Source organism: Microcebus murinus, chromosome 19 (genome assembly GCF_040939455.1).
Source record: "Microcebus murinus isolate Inina chromosome 19, M.murinus_Inina_mat1.0, whole genome shotgun sequence".
NCBI lineage: Eukaryota > Metazoa > Chordata > Mammalia > Primates > Cheirogaleidae > Microcebus > Microcebus murinus.
In genome coordinates, this window is record NC_134122.1 from 4,032,418 (window position 1) to 4,056,777 (window position 24,360).

The following is a 24,360-nucleotide window of genomic DNA, read 5'->3' on the forward strand; positions in this document are numbered from 1 at the left end:
AAGCACATGTTTTAAATACCACTTACTTGTATGTTCATTATATATTGTTCTGTAATATCCCATTTTATGTATATACCATGAATCATTTAACTGATACTTTGTAGGTGGGTGGGATTTCAGTAGGCAGATATGGGAGGATGAGATGAGAAAGTTTTGTTTTCAAAAAACATTCAATGTTTAGTGTTTTTGGTCTGTCCTGAAGTTTTAAACATATTTGGTACAATATTAAAATTAAGATTCCTTGCTCAAGAAGCTAAGGCCCACCTCTAGAAAATTTACTTGGTGAGAAAAATGCAAGAATGAGCTTATAGAATAGAAATAAACTTTGGAAGACTGAAAATATTTGGAATGAGTATGGATATTGGGAAGACAAAAGGGTGATGATAGACCTTTAAGGATAGGGAGTGCCATGAACTTGAATTTGACTTTGGCAGCCCTGAGAGAGATGCAGGTTCAGAGCACTTTTCTAAACAGTAAGGCAGAACAGCACTTAAGAACTTGCACTACATTCAGTGGCCTCTTAATTATTTTGAGCCATTGGCTATTGGGGAAGTCTTGTGAATCCTATCAACCCCTTCTTAGAATGTTTTTTTTTTTTTTTTTTTTTTTTTGAGACAGAGTCTCCTTTGTTGCCTGGGTTAGAGTGCCATGGCGTCTGCGTAGCTCACAACAACCTCAAACTCCTGGGCTCAAGTGATCCTCCTGCCTCAGCCTCCAAGTAGCTGGGACTACAGGCATGCATCACCATGCCCAGCTAATTTTTGTTTCATTTTTAGTTGACTGGCTAATTTTTTCTATTTTTTTAGTAGAGACGGGGTCTCGCTCTTGCTCAGGCTGGTCTCCAACTCCTGAGCTCAAGCAATCTTCCTGCCTCGGCCTCCCAGAGTGCTAGGATTACAGGTGTGAGCCACCTCGCCTGGCCTTAGAATGTTTTTAAATGCATAAAGTAAATTTTAGGGTTCCAAAGGAAAGCTATACTGATCACAGCTGTGTAGAGGTTGAGCACCCCTGACTAACGGCTCTTTGCTGTGTTTGAAGCCTTACAGTCCCTTGTGCTGTGGTGGGGGTTTGTAGGCATTGAATCAAGTTTTGCTGAATTACATGAGTGGAACTTTTACTTTTTTTAATAATTAAGATAGACACTGATTAGATGTAAGCATGTATCCTACCTTTTTCTGAAAAACAGCTGGGTTTTTGTTTTTTTTTTTTGGACAGTCTCGCTCTATTGTCCAGGCTAGAGTACCATGGCATCAGCCTAGCTCTCAGCAACCTCAAACTCCTGGGCTCAAGTGATCATCTTGCCTCAGCCTCCTGAGTAGCTGGGGCTACAGGTGTGCACCACCACACCCAGCTAATTTTTTTCTATTTTCAGTTGTCTGGCTAATTTTCTCTCTTTTTAGTGGAGACGGGATCTCACTCATGCTTAGGCTGGTCTCGAACTCCTGACCTAAAGCGATCCTCCTGCCTCGGCCTCCCAGAATGTGTGAACCATTGTGCCTGGCCTGAAAAACAGTTTCTATTATGCAGTTTATACGTGTTGAGTACTCAGCAAATGTTCTATGAATAGGAATGCGGGACTATTTTGTGATTTATTTTTTGTGTAATGGTTTCTTTACAGAAGAAAGATCTCTCAGATCCTTTCAATGACGAAGAAAAAGAAAGGCATAAAGTGGAAGCCCTTGCCCGGAAATTTGAAGAAAAATATGTAAGATTTCTCTCTTGGGCAACAAAAGAACCTCATTGGGTGGGAGAGGTTTTTAGACATTTCCATGTTCCTTTAGTAGAATATCATGTAATCACCACTTACCTGGAAATAAGTGTAGAGCTTAGAACAGAATGTAGCTGTTAAACAAATGCATTGAGGTACAGAAAAGGCATGTGGTAGAGCTGTGTGTGGTGCTGAGCAAATGAACAAGAAGGGCCTGTTACCTGCCTTGGAGAGAATGTGTAGGTATGAAGCATGAGAGACCATTTTATGCAGATAACATCTGTGCTATGTTGAAAGGTCTTTAGGGAAGGAGTATTTGGAGGGACAGTGTGAGAGAGACTGTTGCGGTGTGTTATAGGGTTTAATCACTAGCTGATGAAGTTCAAGGCAACAATTCTGTGTATTTATCAAAAAGCTATGTTCTGTTGCTTTTAAATTTTAGGGTGGAAAGAAACGTAGAAAAGACCGAATACAGGACTTGATTGATATGGGGTATGGTTATGATGAATCTGATTCCTTCATCGATAACTCTGAGGCGGTAAGTAGTTAATGAAAATGCACGCTATCACAACCACCTCTGTAGCTCCTATTTTTGATGGGCTGGAAGTTGGTGGGGTCGGAGTGGGCTTGCCCTCTTCCTAGCATGAGGCAGTAGCAGCACTGATGAGAGAGGAAGTGACATTCTTGATCCGGGCCTTTAGTTTCCTCATCTGAAAATGATAACCAGATCTGTCCAAAACACTTGTAGCTTGGACATTTCATGATTGACCAGAAGGATGGCTTAGCATGCTGTTGGAAGTATGATAAAGAAACATAGTCACATCTCTCTTGAGACCTGCTTTGTACCTTTGGACTATATAGAACCAGAACTTGGAACTGACAGTTTGTTTCCCCTCCTTCAGTATGATGAGCTTGTTCCTGCTTCTTTGACTACAAAGTATGGAGGATTTTACATTAACTCGGGAACCCTGCAGTTTAGACAAGCATCAGAATCTGAAGATGACTTCATTAAAGAAAAGAAGAAAAAATCTCCAAAGGTTAGAACGTGCTCGCTTTTGGATTTCAGAAATGCTTTTTGCTGTGACCCTATCAGATCAGTAGGTGACTCGCCAGAATATGCGACGGTTTAGGATGTGGCTCAGGAGGCTGGTGGAAAGGCACCACGTGTGCTGTAACGAGGAGATGTGAACTTGAGGGCTCTGTTCAGCTCTTGGTCGTGGTGTCCACGTCATGTGACACCCCAGCAGGCTCAGCAGGGGTTGTTTCTCTAGGTGGTCACAGGGTGGGGCGAGAGCAGTGAAGGGTGTGGAGTGAGGGAATATGCACCACCCTTGCTGGACCTCTTCTGTGGACATGTAGAGGACTTCAGTTCCCAGGGCTGTCATCCCTCTGAAAACAAGTCAGCCTTAAGATGAGTATGTTTTACAATCTGTCTACCTCTGCCTGTGTGTTTAAAACAAGAGATAGGGCCTACATGTAGCTTATTTCAAACTGGAAAGGTTTCAGGCTTCAGGATGGCCACTGTTGTCTCAGTGTTTCTAGGAGACACTATCAGTGGGAATGCTGTGGGTGTGTGGTCCAGGGACTGATCTCTGAGAGCTTTTGTTCATAAAAGAGGTAAGAGAGGTCTCAGGAGGTGCCCTGGGCGGAGCAAGGCCAGTGCTGTGTAGTGCACTTGCTCCCTGAGTTAGGGAGCCGTGTAACTGTGCCTTGTCTTTAATTCTCAGAAGCGGAAGTTGAAGGAAGGTGGTGAGAAGATAAAGAAGAAGAAAAAAGATGACACTTATGACAAGGAGAAGAAATCGAAAAAGTCCAAGTTTTCCAAAGCCGGGTGAGAGGCAGCAGCTTCTTTGCTAGGATAAAGTCTGAACTGTTAGGGCAGGACACCTGGGAGCTGACTCACCTCCTCCCCACAGCTTCAAAAGAGGCAGCAGGCCTGGCCTTCCTGTGCTCCTCACACCTCCCGCAGTGCCATTCCGGGCATAGACGCTCACCTCTCTGTGTGTCAGATAGTTCCACTGTCAGTGTTGGCAGCTATTTCTGTCACTGTGTGACTGCTGATGTTTCTCGTTCTCTTGGGCACTCCTCTCCCTGTCCCAGTTCTCCTTCTGTCTCTGCCGTTTCCTTTGTCTTCTGTGGTCATGCTTCCTTCTCCTCTCTTGGTCTCACCCCAGCTGCTCTTCAAGTTGCTGCTGTTGTCTGCTGCTCCTGCTTTCTCCCTTTAAATACTTTTCTTGCTCCCCTCTCCCCCACCCCTTGCAACCTTTTTTTCAGCCTGGCAGTGGTTTCTAAAAAGCCATCGGAAATTTAGCATTATGTGACACTGTGTTGCTAACCTGAATTAACTCTCAAGCTTTGGTCTCAGCAAGAAGGAGCTCCATATGCCAAGAGGAGGGAGGAGTGATAACAGGGTGGACTGTGACTGAGGCTCTCCAAGAGACCATTGCCCTGGGACAGTTTCCCTTTGGAGGTGTCCTGCAGCTTGAGTAACCAGTTTCCCTCTTGCTTGCAGCTTCACAGCCCTCAATGCCAGTAAAGAGAAGAAGAAAAAGAAGTATTCTGGGACTTTATGCATTAAAGAGATGGTAAAGAAATTTCAGAAGGAGAAAGAGGCTCAGAAGAAAAGGGTGGAGGAGCATAAGCCTATAGCGGTCTCGTCTGTGGAAGCTCAGGGCTTGCAGGAATTGGAGGGCACCTCCGACCCCTTGCTCTCGCTCTTTGGCTCCGCTTCTGACAACGATATCTTCCAGGCGGCCACTGCCGTGGACTCGCTGACTGATTTGGACTTGGAGCAGCTGCTCAGTGAGTCTCCAGAAGGCAGCCCCTACCGTAACATGGATGATGGAAGCGATTCCCTTGGGGCGGGATTGGACCAGGAATTCAGGCAGCCCTCTTCTCTCCCCGAAGGCCTGCCAGCACCCCTGGAGAAGCGTGTTAAGGAACTGGCTCAGGTATGGTGACACGGTGTGGCTGGGCTTTCCGGGAAGCGGTTCGGGCAGATTGACGTTGGTTCTGCACTGTGTGAAATCTGTAGTGAGTTGGCCGTTAACGTGTAAGCTTTTTCCAAGCTCTCTGCTCATCCTGAGCGAGGAAGCAGTGTAAGCTGTGTCTGTCGGGCATCATTTTTAGGCCTTTCTTGACTTCTTCACTTCTGGAAAATTTACTTTCTTCTAGGGAGATTTTTCTGTTTTTTTGCCTGGCGGTTTTATTTTCTACATAGTATCTTTTGTGTGCTAGACTGACACTGATGTTGGCAGTAGGCGATTGAGTCAGAGATTCATTTTCTTGGTATTCTTTTTAAGGTTTTGAAAATTCACAAAAGTTTGCAAACATGTGAGTTACACACGCAGTATATACTTTATCGCCACCCTTGCATTGTGTGTCATCAGTGTTAGGCAGTGGTTACAGGAATGCCTAAATTGTGATAAATGAAAAGGACCTTGACTTCGAATGCTGTATTTATAACTATAAGCCACACGTGAGTCATTAGTTGTGATGACATTCACCTTTCAGTTAAAATAACATTTTACTTTAGGCATCATGACTTGTAATGTAGCTCCAGTGGCTTTTGTACTTTATAGTTGTAAGATTTCAACCAGTGATTCTCATAGAATTTCAGAATCACTGTTATATATAATATCCCTTGTGTTTTAGAGTAGGGTAAAGTGTCAGCCACTGCTACAAATGATTTTCTCACTTCCAAAAAATATTTGAACACAATATACAAAGCAAATAAAACATCTTATTCAATTTCCTAGTTTATCTTTGTTAGCTTGTGCACAGTGTTGGACATACAAGTATTCTATTTGAATGTAATGATTTAAATGAATTGTGCCATGTCAGGGAATCAGAGTATATCTTGATATGACATTGAGGTGGAAGGAGTTGACTCTGAACTTGGCATGTTTGAGCCTACTCTCCTATATTTGCTCTAAGAATAAGTCCCACCATAGCTTGTGTTTTTGTCTGATTACATACTGTTTCACTTTCTTGGAAAAGATACGGGCAAATTTAGTGGCACTGAAATGGTATAACCAGAAACAGTGCTAGGCTGTGGTGCAAGAAAGCCGCACTGGATTGCCTTGTTTGGCAAGTTGTCCCTCCTCAGTGGTTGCCAAGTATCAGCTCTTGGGCATGACAATGGCAGAGTTCTGGATCCCACAGACAAGGTGGGCCTGGGTCCTGGTGGGGATTGACCAGGAGAGGCTGCTGTTCTGGTTTGAAAATACAATGTTCAAGTATTAAGTTGATACTTAAGTCTTCACCTTGCCCTTCTCCTATAATAGCACTAAGAAAGTTTGGAAAATGGGGTGGAAAGTGTATGGGATTTATTATCTGACGTCTAAAAACAATCTCAATTTGCATATTCCTTTCTAGCCTCTGTGTATATGTTTTTATGCAGTTGTAATTATAGTTGTGAATAATTGTTTCCTGCTTTTTTCACTTAATACTATTATAAAGCCCTCATCACTTTTAATGGTTGCAATATAAAGGAGGCTTATTCTAGAAATTTACTTAATGCTCTCCCAGAGGGTCCCTAGGTACTCTGTTGCAACCAGGGCACCTTGCACTTGGAGCCCTCGCAGCCCTCCTGCATGTGTGCATGAGTGCTCTGGATCCCCAGATCCTGTTGAGAATCTGCTGGGAAAGATAGTCTTCCCAGGGAAAGAATGCATTTGTACATAAGAATTGCATATAATTCCAAAAGCCACACCTGGATATTTGGATCCTTAGTAAGGAGCCCTATCCTAGATCTTAAAAGGGACATTGTGTTTTTAAAATTTAAATTAAACTTTATGTATTTAACTGTAACATTGACAGTGTTATGTGCTTCTCACTTTATTTTTTACTCCCCTTCTTTTTCTGTTTTTCTCTTATTTCCTTTATTTTCATAGTAACATTGGTTAGATTTTAAATCTTGGCCTTAGATATAATACATGTATTTATTACATGTATTAATATGTGATACATATTAATATATCACATTAATAGGTATAATAGGGCCAGGTGCTTTGACTCAATATTCATTTCTCCTCCCTGGGTTGGCTGGGTGGATCCTATCCTGATCCTGTCCGGGCTCACTCTTACGTGGCTGCATTCAGCTGGCAGCTTGGCTGGATCCTGGCAGGGCATCTTTCTGGTCTGTCATCCTGGCCTTCTTCAGGGCATGGCAGTCTCAGCAGCATCTCAAGAAGGGTAAAGGTGGAAGCCACAGGGCCCTTGAGATCTAGCCTTAGAGGTTGTGTGTGTCCCGTAACTTTACAGCACTCTTGGTCAAAGCAAGTCACAGGAGCAGCTCAGATCCAAGGGTTGGGGAGCTAGAGTGTATTTCTCTGGGTTGGAGCAATTTCTCCACAGAGGAACTATGGTCCTATTTTGCAGTCTACCAAACTTTAAGAAAATATCTTTGAAAACTTACTCATGTCAAAGAGGTCCTCCAAGAGGGATGCCTTGGTGGATGCCCATGCTATGTTTACTGTTTTTGTTTGTTTGTTTGTTTTGTTTTTTTGGTATATTTTTAGGTGGCCCATTTCTTTCTTTCTTTCTTTCTTTCTTTCTTTCTTTCTTTCTTTCTTTCTTTCTTTCTTTCTTTTCTTTTCTTTTCTTTTCTTTTCTTTTCTTTTCTCTCTCTCTCTCTCTCTCTCTCTCTCTCTCTCTCTCTTTCTTTCTTTCTTTCTTTCTTTCTTTCTTTCTTTCTTTCTTTCTCCCTCTCTCTCTCTCTCTCTCTCTCTCTCTCTCTCTCTCTCTCTCTTTTTCCCTCCCTCCCTTCCTCCCTTTTTTCCTTCCTCCCTTCCTTCCTTCCTTCCTTCCTCCCTCCCTCCCTCCCTCCCTCTCTCTTTTTCTTTCTCTCTTTTTCTTTCTTTCTTTTCTTTCTTGTTCTTTTTTCGTAGAGATGGGGTCTTGCTCTTGCTCAAGCTGGTTTCGAACTCCTGACCTTGAGTGATCCCCCCCCCCCTCCCGCCTTGGCCTCCCAGAGTGCTAGGATTACGGGCGTGAGCCACCGCCCTCGGCCTATGTTTACTGTTTTCTTCTCCTGTTAGCCCGTTTTTCATTTCTTACTCATTTGTACTATACATTTTTATGGGCCCCTAGGAATCCAGCAATTTGATGGTCTTACCCTGTCTTCTGTTAACGTGCATTGATTGCATCATTTGTCTTAGTTGTTAGAAGTACGGATGCTGGGAAAGCTCAGTTTCAGTGCCCTCTCGGGGCATTATCTTACTGTAGTCTGGCAGCTACTCAGCCTGGGCTGTACAGATGACCCAGGCCTATTTTGGTCTTCTCAGTCAGGCATAAAACGGGGACAATACTAAGAACAGAAATGAAGCAGATACCCTATGCCACCTTCTCCTCTACTCTGCCCTTCTGTATAGTTAGAACTCATACATCGCAGGAAATGCAGGGAGGGTTGATCCAAAGAGAATGATGGTAGGAAAAAGCAAACAACTTGTTTGATCTTTTTTAAAAACAAAGTCATGTCAGATTTCATTCTATTCAGCAAAAACAGGTACAGTATATACAATTTTTAGCTAGGTGCTAAAAGGCAATAATAGCTTTTCTTATAATAAAACAGCTCATTAAAAGGCTGTTGGAACTATTATAAATCAGCATGATTGGGGTGTTTGACTTCATTTCCTAATTAATTTAGGGTTGATTAATTTATATACCTCCTGGAACAAGAGTGTCTTCTTATGGGTGAGGGACCTCACTTATTTCTGGAAGACTATCAGATATGTATCCAATTGCTCTTTTAATTAGATTTACTTAAAAATATAGTAGACGACTAATTATCTTCAGTATAAAACCAGACCCTCAGAGATATTGTCTATGCAATTCAAAAGGCTTCAGAAAAATCTTTTTGAAGATTGTATAGGTAGAAAGCTTCTGAAGTATTGGAGAAATGACTATCCAAAAATAAAATTTGATTGGACACTTAAGCTGTTGATGGGTCCGACAAACAATGGGGCTTTTGAAATACATGTTAAAAGTAATTAGATTAAGACCAGGCGCGGTGGCTCACGCCTGTAATCCTAGCACTCTGGGAGGCCGAGGTGGGCGGATTGCTTGAGATCAGGAGTTCGAAACCAGCCTGAGCAAGAGCAAGACCCCATCTCTACTATAAATAGAAAGAAATTAATTGGCCAACTAATATATATAGAAAAAATTAGCTGGGCATGGTGGTGCATGCCTGTAGTCCCAGCTACTCCAGAGACTGAAGCAGGAGGATCGCTTGAGCCCAGGAGTTTGAGGTTGCTGTGAGTTAGGCTGATGCCATGGCACTCACTCTAGCCTAAGCAACAAAGTGAGACTCTGTCTCAAAAAAAAAAAAAGAAAAATTAGATTGAATCAATATGAAGGTGCTTCTGGATCTTATAACCATCCGTATAAGTGTAAGCAAAATAATGACTCCATTTTGTTTTCTGTCAGACTAATATAATTCCAGTACCTTCCAAGTGCCACGGTAGAATTCTGAATGCTTCTGAAAGTGTAAGAAATTGTCCCATGAATGGATTAAAAGTCATTCCCTTTCTTTCTTCCATTATCCATCTGTCCACTTCATCCCTTTCATCTCAGGCTGTCCTTTAGCGAGAGGATCTTGGACGCTTGAGTTCTGCATCTTCTCCAAGTTATTTTTGTTTGTTTGGTATTAAGCTTTTCTTCTTCTGGTGTGCCGCCTTATAGTGCTGTTGATTTATTTGTCCATTCATCCATTCATTCATTCAGCATTTACTAAGTATCTGTCATGTGATAGGCAGCTGGGGAAATAATATCGATGAATGAGATTCAGTTCTTGTCCTCGTGAGCTTGTTATGGAAGTGGACCAGCAGAGATGGAAACAGCAGACGGTAGGACAAAGCAGAATGATATAAGCTCTGTGATGTTTGGAGAGCTAAGTGGATGGTCAGGTGGACAGCCAGACTTGAGGTAAAAGAAGCTCTCTGGGAGCCTGTAAGAATTGGCCTGGAGGCAGCAGGCTTGGCCAGCCCCCTGGGAAAGATGGCCTCACAACAAGGCAGGTAGCAGAGCTGAGGGTGGGTGAGTTGGTGGATGGCTGGGCCAGATCCTAGAAGGACCCTTAAAACCACGTGAAAGAGTTTGGGTTTGATTCTAGGCCTGGAAAGAGCCACTGATGGGTTCTAAAGAAGGGAGTGGATGGATTTAAGGAGGTTGGAGTGTGATTTTTAGAATTGGAGAACATAGGAGGGAGAGGTTTAGGCTGAGTTTGCGTACTAGGGGTTCATCCATTCACAGAAGTACAGCTGACCCTTGGACAACAAGGGTTTGAACTCCATGGGTCCACTTATACGCAGATTTGGCATAATCTGGAGCAGTGGTCCCCAACCATTTTGGTACCAGGGACCGGTTTCATGGAAGACAATTTTTCCATGGAACCTGGTGTGAGTGGGGGGTGGCGGAGCTCAGGCTGTGATGCAGGCAGTGGGGAGTGGCTGTAAATATCTTTACTTGCAGCTGCTCACCTCCTGCTGTGCGGCCCCCCAGTTCCTAAGTTTCATGGAAGACAGTTTTTCCACAGATGGGGGAGAGGTTGGAGGGGCGCAGTGGGTTGGGCACCACAGATCTGGAGGACTGACTTTTTGTATACTTGGATTCTGCAGCAGCCACTGTGGGACTCGAGTATGCTCAGATTCTGGTATACGTAGGGGTCCTAGCACCAATCCCGTGAGTATACCAAGGGGTGACTGTGACTGGAAATTACTTAGAGATGATTGTAAGTTCTGGTCAAGAGCTTAGGTGGAGCAGTCAGAGAGGTTGAAAGGGACCCCAGAGGATGCAAGGAGAGGAAGGCAAGTAGGGGTTGATGGAGGTTAGCAGTCTGTAACCTCCATCAGGTTGCAGAGGGGTTGATCAAGATTTAGCCCTTTGTTCTAATCACCTTGTCACCTTTGTTTGCTGTCATTATTATACATCAAGTCTGATTTCAAAAATTTTATTTCACCTAAAGCCTTCAGACCAGCAGCTCTTGGGTTGAGATCAGTGGTTCCCAGCCCTCTCTGCACATCAGCCTCACCAGGGTTACTTCAAAGAAGTACTGGTGCTTGGGCCACATGTAGAGAGTGCACGTTCCTGCCCTCGTCCCCAGAGATTGTGATATGATAGGTCTGGGATAGGCAAAGCTGCCCATGTAACTCCAGGGTGCAGCCAAGTATGAGAACCACTGGTGTAGACTCTCAGGGTTTGCTTTTCAGACTTGTCTCCGTGTCTTGGCTGCTGCAGGAGTCTGTAAGCTTGCTCTCCAGGGTGTTGTGTTCTCATGGAAAGCAAAAGAAGACTATGTATTAAACTCCTATAGACTTGTGTTAATAGGTAGTATGGTGTGTTATTCCAATGTCTGGGTAAAAGTTCTTGATTGTTTTCCTAGTGTAAGTGTGTGGAAATCCCAATCATGGTGCAGTTTATGATAGAATGTGGGCACAGGAGTTAGGTGGCTGGCTGGATTGGCCTCTGACCAACTGCATCACATTTGCGTGTGATTTTCTTTTATGTAAATGCTGTTTTAAGTCCTGGGAAGGATAGACCACAGATGTAGCAGCATTTGAAAAGAGCATACTGATCACAGGTGAACTTAATCTGGGATTAGGGCAGAGTGGGAAAGGTGGTCGTGAGGATTTTATTGACAGGTGCTCTTCACGGAGTAACGGCTCTTGTGCCTGTGGGTGAGCGTGAGGGATGTGTGGGGAAAGTGCACTAACAGCTGTTACTGTCTGCTGTGAACCAGGCTGCCAGAGCTGCCGAGGGAGAGAGCAGACAGAAGTTCTTCACCCAGGATGTTAATGGAATCCTATTAGAGTGAGTATTGTTGGTTTGTTTGTATCTGCTTTTACTCTGCCCGGGGGGAGCCAGCCAGGGGAGAACAGGAGTACAATTGAACTCCATAAAGGTGACCACCAATTAGATAAAAGAAGAATTGGATTAATGTGGCTTTACTCTTGTGTGTCTCTTAAAAACAAAACAAACAGGGATGCTAAATATTTGTCCCCAGAAATGATAGACCTTCCTAATCTTAGGCAGCAGGCATTATTAGAACACTATATATGATAGTCATGGCCTGTTGGAAGAGGATTTCTTGGCATGTATGAAATGAGAAGAGAGAGAGAGAGTGTTGCCTGCCTGTCTCTGAGAATCCAGAAGAATGAGAGACAATTTGGTGGCCTCGGGGGCCTGCTCTCCTCATTGAGGTGCGTGCTCCTCAGTGTCCCTGGTCGTCATCCTCTTGTGCTTACTCCTTCTAGTGCTCATGTACCTCGGCCATGGCACTTCTGCTAGACCACCAAGACTCTGAGACACTGTGCTGTGTGAGTTGGATAAAAAAGCAAATGCCTACATCCAAACCAGGAAGATCTGAGCCTTGTGTCTGGCCCCTCAACGTTTACAGCTCCTCTGGGTTGTGCCATGTAGCAAGGGAAGCTTGTTGCTTAACAAGAGAGGACTTTGCATATATAAGAACAAGTTGTCAAGACATGAGTGTGTCCTAGCAAACGGCCTTGCCTGGGCGGGATCTGAACTGGGTCAGGAAGAGTGCTGGGAGGGAGAACTACAGAGTACCTGGGCACCCATGTGGGCGAGAGGTCTGTGTCAGCCTTTCCATGCCAAATATGGAAAGCTCAAGGCATTGGGGAGAATTTTTTTTTTTTTTGCTTATTTAGATGAGGAAACTGGAGGGGTGAGGATTTCCCTGACCTCATGGTAGTAGGTAGAACTAGGAACCAGAACAACAATGAAAAAAAGAACTAGGAAGTAGAAGAAAAAAGAAATGCTGCCAGAAAGTATTTCCTCTTACCTCCAAGTAACTTGTTACTTTCCACTTTGAAAGCTTTTATGTTTTGTTTATGAAATTTAGTGCTTTAAAGCTTGTTCTCTTGGGCCCTGTTTCCATGACTACCCTTGACTTGGCCTTGTCTTTGACTGGAGAGCCTGGACCCACTTTACCTGGTTGAAGTGCATCAGGTTTGGGAGTTGTTGTTTGCTGATTGTTAAAGATCTGTTGTCTTGGCCGCTCAGCTATATTGTGTGGCCAGTAAGATAAGGTTTGGCCTGCTTTTGGCTCCTGGCTGTGCTCTCCACATCGGGTGAGCTCATGGGGAGAGAAGCCGCAGCCATAGATGACTCTGTTCTGTTCTGCAGCATAGAAGTGCAGGCTCGGGAGCTGAGTAGCCAAATCCGTTCTGGGGTCTATGCCTATCTCGCCTCATTCCTGCCCTGCAGCAAGGATGCTCTGGTCAAACGTGCTCGAAAACTTCACCACTACGACCAGGTGGGTGACTTTGGAGTGGAACCCTGTGGCTTTGGGGCCCAGTTGAGGGGTGACCGAGTCTTCACAAAGGCTGCATCTGCTGCTGCACTGCCTTCAGTTTCCCCATTGTGTGTCCCTAGTAAGAGTGATGTGTGATCCAGTCTTGTCTTGTGTCCTACTCTCTGCAGGGGGGGCGTCTGAAGGAGCCTCTCCAGAAGCTCAAGGAAGCCATTGGCAGGGCGATGCCAGAACAGATGGCCAAGTACCAGGATGAATGCCAGGCTCACACGCAGGCCAAGGTTGCTAAGTAAGTATGGCCCAGCGCTCACATGTGGTGTGACCCTCCTGCCCCTTCTTGCCATTTTTCTTGGTGTTTACTCCATTTCCAAAGGACTCTCTTGAGTGTTTCCCCTTATCTGAGAAGTCCCCGTCCTGCAAGGAGGTGGGCAGGTAGTGACAGGAGGTCCTTAGGGTCCCTTTTAATTCTGTTCATCCTGTAGGATGCTGGAAGAGGAGAAAGACAAGGAGCAAAGAGAGCGGATTTGTTCTGAGGAGGAAGAAGATGAGGAAAAGGGGGGCAGGAGGATAATGGGACCCCGGAAGAAATTCCAGTGGAATGATGAAATCAGGTGTGCCCATACTGTGACTGTCCCCATGGGAGGGTTTGTGGGGCCAGTGTCTGAGCATGTCCCTGTCTTGCTGTTGAAAGTTAGGATTGTTTCCTTTCATCAGGGCTGCTGGAAGCACATGGTTGAAACCTTGCAGAAGCATTTGGGACGGTTTGAAGATTATGATTTCTGCCTCCTCCTCAGGGACCTGCTGTGCCAGGTGGTGAAGACCAAGCTGGAGAGCCATGACCTGGAGAGGAACAACAAGGCCCAGTCCTGGGAGGACTGCTTGAAGGCCTTCTTGGACGCCGAGGTCAAGCCTCTCTGGCCCAAGGGCTGGATGCAGACCAGGTGAGGGCTGGGGTGGCAAGATGGGGCATTTGTGCGGTCGAGGAATAATTGAGCGCTGCTTTTGGGCCTGGCCACTACCTCGTTGACTCAACTCTTATCTCACCAGAGTAATTGGGGGGACATACTAGTAGCAAGGAAAGGGGCTTCTTCATCTTCCCTAGAAGAAGGGAAGGTACCTGTGGGGTTTTGTCTTTGTCATTCTTTGTCCCACTCAGTTCAGGATTGGCTGCATGCTCTCATATAAATATGTACTTTCCTATTTAAACATAATGGCTTTACTAGAAGGTGAGAAATGGATGCATCTTGGATACTTCTTAGTGACCATGAAGAAGTCTAATTTGCAGGTAGCAGGACTGACTCTGTGCTAAGTGCCCAGCCTCAGAGGCTCCTTTGTATGATGCTGCGTCCTGTGAGTGGAGCGTGTCTGTGGTATGCAAAACAGGAAGTTAGCTGGAGCTAGTGCTCTTGACTGGACCTGATTCATCTGTGGTTACAAATCTTGGAGCTTTTGGAATTGCTACCCTGTGTTCAGATGAAGAAATTTTTTGTTGGGTTTCTCTGAAAAGAGACACACTGTGGGTCACTGCATATTTTATTCTTGGAAGGGATGGAGTAGGCAGTAGGGAAAGTGCTGTGGCCTTAGGGAAAGGGAAACATCGCCATGAGAAGTCGGGGCAGAGCCATAGTTTTTCTTTCTGGGTAAAGCCCAGACTCTTGGCTTTCAGGTGGCTGGTGTGGCCACTTTAGAGTCTTCTCACCAGGAATTCAGCTCACCAGTCCACTGACATTCAAGGAGTAATAGCCACTGAGTACATGGGATGTTGACACAGCTCTGGAAGCAGAGTGCCAGCTTTAAGGGGCATGTACAAAGGCCAGTGTTCTGTGTCTTTCAGGATTCTGTTAAAGGAGAGCAAACGAGTTCACGGGCACCTGACATCCATCCTGTGAGTGTTGCGGTGTTTTCACTTCTCAGGGCTACTGTTATTTTTATCTTCTTCTGTGGATACCCTCTAAACCTCTTTTGTGCTCATTCCTTTGAACAGGGCCAAGAAGAAAGTAATGGCCCCTTCTAAAATCAAGGTGAAGGTGAGTTGGCCTGCTCAGGTCATGTGTCAGCTGTCCTCATCTCCTTGCAGCCACACTCCAAAAAAACCCTCTTGAGTGACCATGGCAGCTCAATGAAATTAGCTGGTCTGGAGACAGCTATTCAGGATAGCACTATTGAAATTATACCAGGGCAGAGACCAGAGCTGGGCCTCTTAACCCCCTCTAGCTTCAGTTATACTAAACAATACCCACCTGGCCCACATCCCGGGGTTGTTGTGGGATTGAGTGGGGTCTTCTTGGCAGTCAGCTGAGGAGGGAAGAGCCCCTGTAGGTGCAGAGGTACGGCACTACGACGGTAGTCTTTCCATGGAAGAAACACACTCTGCCATTCCAGTTTAGCCTTAGAGCAACAGCAAGGAAAGGTGGCTTTGTTAGTTAGCTGGCAGAAACAGAGAGGGCGGTACAGTATGGTGGTGGGAGAATAGAAACTGGGAAAACTATTTTAGATGTTGCAGGAACCTCTCAATGTAGTGAAAATTGCTTTTACTAAAATTTTTACCGGTTCTTTTTTGTTGTTGTTGTTGTTGTTGTTGTTTTAAGACAGTGTCTTGCTCTGATGCCTACTGGAATGCAGTAGCGTGATCATAGCTCACTGCAACCTCCAACTCCCAGGCTCAAGCAATCCTCCTGGCTCAACTCCTGAGTAGCTGGGACTACAGACATGTGCCACCATGCCTGGCTAATTTTTTTAATTTTTTGTAGAGAACAGGGTCTTGCTATGTTGCCTAGGCTGGTCTCTGACTCCTGGGCTTAAGTGATCCTCCCTCCTCGGCCTCCCAAAGTGCTAGAATTACAGGCGTGAGCCACCATGCCTAGCCATTTTACTAGTTCTTGAGGCTTGGTGTGGTGCCCTTAACCATACCCTAAAGAGACAGTGAGAATGAGATGTGCAAATCATTTATTCCTGTGTATCTGTTGAGCTCCTACGATGTCTCAGACCCACTGCATTAAGCACCAGGTATGCAGGAGTGCCAGGTTTAGACCTCTTCTCTGCTTCCGGGAAAAGGACTGTCTTGGAGGAGACAGGTGGTGGGAAAAATCAAGGACGACAAAATAGGTATTTTAAGGCAACTCTCATGCCCTATGTCAGTCTAATTTGCAGCTAAGAGTACTCCGAGATAGTGTGAATGGCAAGAGGCAGTGTGTCTCTTTATTGAGTCTTATGCTTTTTCAGAAACAGAGAGAAAAGTTCCCCTGGGAGTGTATTTGTACTGAGCAACAAAATTTGCTGAGGTATAAACTCAGCCGGCCACTCACCAGAGGGAGTGTAAGTTGCAGCATTTCCAGTCAGGGCAGGCATGGCTCTTGCTCTTTGCTACCCCTTATTTTGTAATTACACAGGAAGGCCCAGTTGTTTGCACCTCAAGTTGTTCTCTTGTTTATGTCCCCACAACAGGCCAACACTGGCTTCTTAAACTTCAGCATTTCTGTTTTCCTTTAGGAATCATCTACTAAGCCTGATAAAAAGGTTTCTGTCCAGTCAGGACAGATTAGCGGCCCCATTGCATTGCCCTCAGAACACCAGGGAGGAGGCCTGAACATTGGGGTCTCGAGCAGGGAGCTCCCATCCCAGGTGTCAGACAACCTTGCTAACCCTGCTCCTGTCAGCCTGGAGGACTCGTTGGATGAAGACTTGATCTGCAATCCCGCCTCTTCTGTGGAAGCCGTGTCCAAGGAACTGGCTGCATTGAACAGCAGAGCAACTGGGAGCTCTGAATTCACACTGCCTGCCCCCTCAAAAGCACCTGCAGAAAAAGTTGCAGGTGTGTTATGTGCAGAAGAGAAAAGGAACTTTGCCAAGCCCAGCCCTTCTGCTCCCCCACCAGCTAGCTCTCTGCAGTCACCCCTCAATTTTCTGGCTGAACAGGCTCTGGCACTGGGGCAGTCCTCTCAGGAGAAAAAACCAGAGAATTCTGGCTACAAAGAGCTGCCTTGCCAGGCTCCCCTCAACAAAGGCTTGCCAGAAGTGCACCAGTCCAAAGCAAAGCACCATGGTTTGCCACGGACGTCTCACGGACCCCAGGTGGCAGCTCCCGTGCCTGGCCCCCAAGTCAAAGTCTTTCATGCAGGCGCTCAGCAGCAGAAAAACTTCACGCCCCCAGCTCCTTTTGTCAATAAGCTCCAGAGCCCAAAGGCTTCCTCCCCACAGTGCCATCGTTCCTTCCTGCAGATAGTGAAGACAGCAGCCAAAGGCCAGGGCTTCCATCCCTCCACGCCAGCCGCCTCAGGAGGCTTACCAGCCTCTAGCAGCTCTCATAAGACCCCAGCCTCGTCCTCTGCCGCCCTGAGCCATCCAGCAAAACAGCATTCAGCCAGCTCTACAGGGTCGTCTTATAAGAATAATCCCTTTGCTGGCTCTATCTCCAAACACGCGGTTTCTTCTGGCAGCTCTTCCTCTGGAGGAACACCAGTCCAGAGTTCTGCTTCTGGGAACCTGCTCCCTGGCATACAGCCTCCCTCCACAGGACAGTCCGCCAGCAGACCTGTCCCAAGCTCAGCAGTGAAAAAACCGCCTGTTTCCCAGAAGCTGACCCTGGTGGCCCCTCCAGGTGGTCCAAATGGAGATTCCGGTGGTGGGACCCAGGGAGTAGCAAAGTTACTGACCTCGTCCCTAAAGCCCCCTGCGGTTAGTAGTGTGACATCGTCTACCTCCTTGCCAGTGAGTATCCCGGCAGAGCAGCCTGCCCTGTCCCACCCGCAGGGGCCTTGGGGATAAGGCCACTCGCCTTGCCCTGGGCAGAGAATGAGATCTGAAATGGAAGGATAGGAACAGTGAGCTCAGATGTTGGAAGAAGGGCTGAGCTTCCTGCCCTCAGGTGTTCCCTTTTCTGGTGGCAAGAAGCCCAAGATAGCCGGAACCTTCTCCTTAGGAAGGTGGAGGGAGCGGAAGGATGGTTAGAGCCGTGCCCGCAGGGAGGCCAGGCTGCGTGGCATGGAACAGCCTATCCTCTCCCCCATCCATCTCTCCTAACGGGGTAGAAACGCCATCGCCTGTCAGGTCACAGTTATGTGGAGGTGTTCATGCCACAGGAATAGCAGTGCCTTCTAAGAATCATTCCCTTTGAAGGACAGAGTCCAACAATTACTGAGTCCTGCTTATGGGTAATTGTGAGAAGTTCGGATGTAGGTTGGGGAAATGGGAGAGAGCACTTTTTTCTCTTATTTTAATATGTAAAACAACTATGTGGTTGCAAAAATAAAACTGTAGCGGAGTCTGTTCAGAGAGGTCCTGCTTCCCTCTTCCTGCACCTGCCACCCCTGTAAGGTAACTGTGCTCCTTGGTTTCCAGTTTATTTTTCCTGTTTCTTTTTAAAACAAAAGATTACAAATACATATGTGTGTATGTTTTATGTATATAAATACATACACACATATATGTGTGTATATACATACATTTATAGATACCTATATTGTGATATTCTTCCTTTACAAAGAAGGCATATTTCATACCCTGCTATTTCATACCCTGGGGATACAGATTTTAAGGTTTCAATAAATGCCCTCCCCCTCCCCCCACAAGTCTGAGTTTCCAGCATGACCGTCCCCCAGATGGTGCACATCTCACTCATTATGTATGTATATACCCAACCCTCTCCCACCTGCCCAATACCCTATTACTGTAGTACCTATGTGTCCACTTAGGTGCTGCTCAGTTAATACCAGTTTGCTCGTGAATATATCTGGTGCTTGTTTTTCCATTCTTGGGTTACTTCACTTAGTAATATGGGTTCCAGCTCTAACCAGGAAAATATAAGATGTGCTATATCACCGTTGTTTCTTAGAGCTGAACCTGCTTTTTAAAATTAACTATGTACCCTGGAAACCATTCCATGTCAGTTCAGAGAAGATCCTGTCTTTGGGGCTGCAGGGTAGGAGGGTGCTTTCACAGGGGCATTTGGCCTGTGTGTGCCCTCATCCCTTGTTACCTGATTGGTTTGCAAGTTAGCTGTGCAAGGTCTAGAGTTCTTACCACTTTGCTGTGTTTCCTTCCTAGAAAGGAACGAGTGGGGCTGTGCTGCTGACCAGCTCCACTCCCTTAAACCTGCTGTCTCCACCCTACAAGTCCAGCAGCCCAAAGCTGCCAGGGGCCATGAACTCGAACTCACTGGGAATTATAGCCCCTGTCCCGATTCCTCTCCATGTGCTTTCCTTCAGCGCTGATGCCTCTGCCAAAGCAGGGGTCTCCAAGGATGCCATCGTCACAGGCCCTGCCTCCGGGCCTTTCCACCCTGGCCTCAGCCACAGTGAGTGCTTCTCTCCTGCCTCACCTCGCTTTGGGAATCTCTGGGCTGTGGCCGAGGGTCCTCCTGTTGTGTACTGTGGCTCCTGTGTTTGTGTCTGGTGTGTGACTGTGGGGAACATCTCTGGGAATGGTGCTGAGCCCCTTCCCCTTGGGTTTGGTACCCAGAGTGGTCCGGCAGGGTTGTTTGGTTGCCAGAGCTGCTTTTCTGTTCCTGTCTTCAATGTGTGTGTTTTGTTCTTTTCTCCCCTCCCATTTTCTCCCAGGTCTTCTGGCTGGCTTGCACTCCAGCCCGCCCCACGCAGCGCCTCTCCCACACGCTGCCATGTCCACCCATATCCCGCAGAGCCTGCCAGGTAATCGCCAGACGTCAGTGTGCCACACGCACGTGCGCCTTCCCCTCCACCCTTAGATGCTTTGTGTGCTGCCCGGGAGTCCAGTGTCTTCACCTCGTCACTGTGTTGTCGTCTTGGCTTGTCTTTCGAGGCTCCAGCTTTGTGGGCACTTAGAATGACTTGGGCTTCTACCCCTTGGAGGTTTCTTCTGGTCTTGCTTGGAACTGCCGCAGGGTCAGCTTTAGCCTGTACCATTGTAGAGGAAATCACGGGAGCCCGTGTGTGAGACAGAAGAGCTCCCAACTCTTAACTCTTCCTCTTTAATTAAGAAAAGGAAGGTAATGGTTTCTCTCTTCCAGATGCTACTTGGGTACAGCAAGGCCTTTGAGTGCAAGCTGCGGCATCTTCCAGGTGTTGTCAGTTGGCAGAGGGCACTCTAAACTTTGTTTCCATAAAAGAGAAACCCCAAATAGCAGGGAGGCCACAGTACAGACCTCCAGGAAGGATAGCTCACCTCTGCTGGCAGCGTGGGTCCAAGAAAGGATCAGCTTTCAGTCTGGCCAGGGGTAGAAATGACATCAAAAGGGAGATTGTGAGCACACCGGGCCCGAGGCCGGTGTTCCCCTGTAGCACAGCACCCTAGGGTTGTAGCTCGTTTGGTAGCACCTGAGAAGAGGGCGCAGGTACCTGGGCTGGCACCCTTGTATTGAGTGGATTTGCTTCACCCTGTCCTGCTGCATCCCTGATTCTTAGGTTCACCTTGTGGAATCCTGGGGCAAGATGCCTTGTGGTACCTTGGTTTTGACCTAGTGTTGTTCTTACTGTAGACTTGCTCCAGACATGACCACGGGCTGTACTGAGGAGAACCGTTCTTAAGGAAGCCCAGCCTAGGTGACCCTAGCGGCTGGTGCTGGGTGGGTGGGTAAGACAGGGGCCCCTGGGCAGCACATGCTGTGACCTACTGCATGGAGTGGAAGTCGTCAGCCCGATGTCTGCCAGTCAGCATCTGTCTTTTGATTTGCTGTGCGTCCCTGGTGCCTGTGCCCCTTATAGTGTATAGCAGAGGCCATCTGGGGGCAAGAGTGGATTTGTGAATCTCTAAGATGGAAATTTTGTTTCTTCGAGGGACTAAACCTATGACAATAGTTGCTCCTTTTTTCCTCTGGAGAAACAGTAGCGGGCAGTGGACTTGCTCTCCACCCTGGTGGCTGCTCCTAGAGTCAGCATTATAATGCGGGAGGCTCCAGAGCCACCTGGGTGGGAGCTTGTGGTCTTTGAATGTCATATTGCCCTGCCTCTACCTGCTTTTAGGAACATTGCTATTTCAGAAAAACAAAATAATTGAAGAGCCATTGGAAGCAGGCAGTTTGGTCTGTGTTGTTTTCAGAAAGATTACTTTCTAGTATCTTTTTTGTTTTTCCTCTGGAAACTAACATGGCTATCAGAATAGGAGGAGTCCTAGTGTTCTGTAACACTGTAGGGTGACTGTAGTTAACCATAATACATAGTCTCATATAGCTAGTAAGAGGATAGTGAATTTTCCTAACTCAAAGAAATGGTAAATGTTTGAGATGATGAATAGCTTAATTCCCTTGATCTGATCACTATTTATTATATGTAGTGAAACGTCACTATATACTCCATAAAATGTACAGTTACTATGTGTCAAAGAAGGCCGAAAAGGGCTAAGAGAGTCTGGGTGCAGTGATTTGCGCCTGTAGTCCCAGCTACTCGGGAAGATTGCTTGAGCCCAGGAGTTTGAGGATGCAGTGAGCTGCGATGGCGCCTATGAATAGCCACTGTGCTCCAGCCTGGGCGGCATTGTAAACCCTGTCTCTAAAAATATAAAAAAGTAAAAAATTTAAGAAAAAATGAGAAAAGCAACTATGCCAAAACAGGTTATCCAAGTGAGCTTTTCTCTTCTTCCTTAGATGTACTTGAGGTGTGAGACGACATGAGGGTATAAGTGAGCAGCTGTCTGCGCACTTCAGCTGTGTGTCTTGTGTCTGCATTGCTTTCCTTACTTTCCTATGTGGACTCAGAATGCTAGTGCCTTTGAACTTGTCTTTATAGGACCTGAGGGTCTTTTGATGGTAAGAGAATGACCATTGCTGCCTTGAGCTCTGTGTGATTATCGAGCCTTGCCATGAGATGGCAGTTGTAGCCTGAGACCTGAAGTGGCCCGAGTTGCATAGCAGAGTCGCTATTCTGTGAACATGTACTGAGTGGCCTCCTGCCTCTGTAGTGCTAATGCCCTTGCATGCTGTAGGCTGCTGCAAGTAGCAGTGCACACAAATAACCACTCTTAGTGTTTTGTGGCTTGTCTGAGCCTTCGAACACTAAGCGTTTGGGGACTTTTGCGATTTAAGTGATCCCCTTGAAGTTTGGTTACTACTGCCTTAAGAGAATCAGAGACCCTGATAGACTTGTTCTGATTTCTCTTATTCTTTTCCAGATGCTTCTCAGCTTCATGGGAAAGGGCCTGGCGTACCACGGAAATTGTGACCCCTTCAGTGGAAAGGCTCAACAGACTCGGGTCTGGGTGGAAGTTGGACGTGTAGGTCTAAGATAATGGACATTCACTGCGCTCTTTCTGGTTTTCCTCTGGAGAAAGCGTGAGTTCTCAGTGGAGCTTCTGGGCACTTCTGACGTGCCTCCACGTAAGGGAGCCGGCCCCGTGCTGTTCACAGGCGCTTGCTGACCTGGTGCTCTGGGCCTCGCGGCTCTGTCACTGGACAGTTATCAGAGGGGCAGCTCTGGGCTGGGCGCGTGCTGGGCCGTGCTGGAAAGTACGGTGTTGACGAGCTCCAGTGGCACACTAACGTTTTAGATCTGCCTGACCCCCTGGCATTTGATCAGAGTACCTCAGAGTGCCCCACTGGTCAGGGGCTCCTGGCCACAGTAAGATTCCTGAATGGTCTTGGTGCCGTCCCATCCCCAGGCTGTGTGCTCAAGAGGACAAAACCCAGGTCAAAGCTACAGCTGGGAGACCTACCTTGTCTCATTGCAAAATACTAAGAACACCTAATGTACTGGGGGCCAGTTTCTCCTCTGAACATGACAATGAAGCTCTTTTAGAGAAAAGACCTTTGTAGATTAAAAAATTGTGATAGGATTTTTAAAGATACCTATTTTGATCTCAGTTTTCATCATTACCATTAAATGCATTGGATAGAATGGGACTGTTCTTCACACATCATATATAGGAAGACATAATTCCAGTGCCTTTTATGGTGGAGCAGAATTCGACAACACACGTCCATTCAGCCCGCTGAGTGGATCTGAGATGAAGACCTTTTTAAAAGATAATGTCTGTGTTTAAGACATAGCCAGTTTTGAGTTTTTTATGGTTGCACATCATAATCTGTGCTGTCCTGACTTGAAGTTCGTCTGGGCCCCAAAATTGCAGGTCCCGGTTTAGCCAGGGCTCCTGTTTTGTTTTTCCAGAGTTCATACAGGTGGCCTGCAGAAGCCCCAGAGCCCTCATCACTCAGAGGGCCGAGGATATGAGGGATTCCAAGTCACAGGTAGACATTCCAGTTTGTCTTATTCTTAGAAATCATTCTTAGGCAGAGCTGCAGGAACAGGCCTCTGTGAAGTGTCTGCTGTGTAGAAATAGGCCTTGAGCCCTGGGGTTCTCCAGGCAGTGGGATTACACGTTGACTTAAGGGTGATGTGCAGAAGAGCTTGGAGAGTAGGTCAGAGACTGGGACAGTTACTGCAGAGCTCCCGAGTCACCAAGCTGGTCACACTCAACTAGTGGCTGTTTCACAAGGGTTTTGAGGGCACTTGTCTGTCCTGTGAAGTCTAGCTGACTGTTCCAGCCAAGTGATTTTCAGACATGTTGAGAGTAAACAGCATCCATAGCATGTGTATGTGTGTGAAAACCAGCCAGCTCTTGTGGGTCCTCACTCCCATGGCACAATTCTCAGTAACTCGTAACTAATGTAGAGGTTATCAGCCTTCCTGGCTTCCTGGGGAGCGAGACCTCTGCCAGCTATTCGGCCCGGCTTCTCTGACTCCTTTTTTATGTAAGAACCAATCTGTTTCACATTGGGTTAGGTGGATTCCTTATCCCTTTATTATATATATTTTTTGCAACTTGGATTTCCAGTTTGTTTACAGAATAGTCTTAGGTAGTAGCAAAAGAGCCAAAGAAGAGATTTGTATTGCTGAGCTCAAAGCCGAGCAGAGGCCGCCAGTGAAGGCTGAGCAGTGGGAACTCTCTAGGCTTCTCTGCCCGTGAACACCCGGGTGCCAGTCCCAGCCCCCTCCCTCCCTTGGGTGCTCCTTCCTCCCCATGTGCCATGGAGTGTACAGCTGGAGCAGAGTACCCTCATTTTTAGGAATCTAGTGATGCCTCTTGCCTCAGGGAAATGTTTCTTTGATGGGGAGTTTGAGATTTCTTTTTCTTGTTTATGCTTTATTTGTGGTAATGAAAGAGTGAATGACTTAAACAGCCATGGCAAGGCAGATCTACAGGCCCGGCTGCAGCAGGGTGTGGGGCAGAGCGGGCTCAGGATCTAGGGCTGCAGGGGTTTCCTTGGCGCGGTGAAAGTCTCTGAGCACTTACCGGACATGGCCGTTTCTTAGGTGTGAGAGGGGCTGTGGCTTTTGTGCAGCAACTATGTTGGTGTTTAGGGGGTGGTGTGGAGATTGTTAATCTTGTATAAAGCAACTCAATAAATTGTTTCAAGGTTTCCAAAACATTTTTTGTCACTTTTTTTCCTGCTACTTTAGCACGTAATTCTTCTCCC

The 24,360-nt window shown here is 46.5% G+C and overlaps 1 protein-coding gene across 4 annotated transcripts in view; it reads left to right on the forward strand.

Moving 5' to 3' along the window:
- The window catches only part of UBN1 (ubinuclein 1), a 40,057-nt gene that overhangs the window by 9,988 nt on the left and 5,709 nt on the right, over positions 1 to 24,360 (forward strand). The window contains exons 3-18 of one of the 4 annotated variants that reach the window (XR_012913477.1): positions 1,619 to 1,705; positions 2,151 to 2,246; positions 2,611 to 2,745; positions 3,436 to 3,539; positions 4,221 to 4,659; positions 11,448 to 11,518; positions 12,854 to 12,983; positions 13,151 to 13,269; positions 13,463 to 13,591; positions 13,775 to 13,921; positions 14,815 to 14,865; positions 14,965 to 15,007; positions 16,470 to 17,687; positions 19,023 to 19,272; positions 19,535 to 19,624; positions 22,059 to 22,160. Coding sequence is in view for 3 of the 4 variants with exons in the window: in XM_012743690.3 (XP_012599144.1) it covers positions 1,619 to 1,705; positions 2,151 to 2,246; positions 2,611 to 2,745; positions 3,436 to 3,539; positions 4,221 to 4,659; positions 11,448 to 11,518; positions 12,854 to 12,983; positions 13,151 to 13,269; positions 13,463 to 13,591; positions 13,775 to 13,921; positions 14,815 to 14,865; positions 14,965 to 15,007; positions 16,470 to 17,687; positions 19,023 to 19,272; positions 19,535 to 19,624; positions 22,059 to 22,108 (3,159 nt within the window). In the remaining variant the exon portion in view is untranslated. Of the gene's footprint in view, positions 1 to 1,618; positions 1,706 to 2,150; positions 2,247 to 2,610; positions 2,746 to 3,435; positions 3,540 to 4,220; positions 4,660 to 11,447; positions 11,519 to 12,853; positions 12,984 to 13,150; positions 13,270 to 13,462; positions 13,592 to 13,774; positions 13,922 to 14,814; positions 14,866 to 14,964; positions 15,008 to 16,469; positions 17,688 to 19,022; positions 19,273 to 19,534; positions 19,625 to 22,058; positions 24,313 to 24,360 lie in introns of those variants that run through there. The other 3 variants (XM_012743690.3, XM_012743692.3, XM_075995057.1) reach the window with 3 other exon arrangements.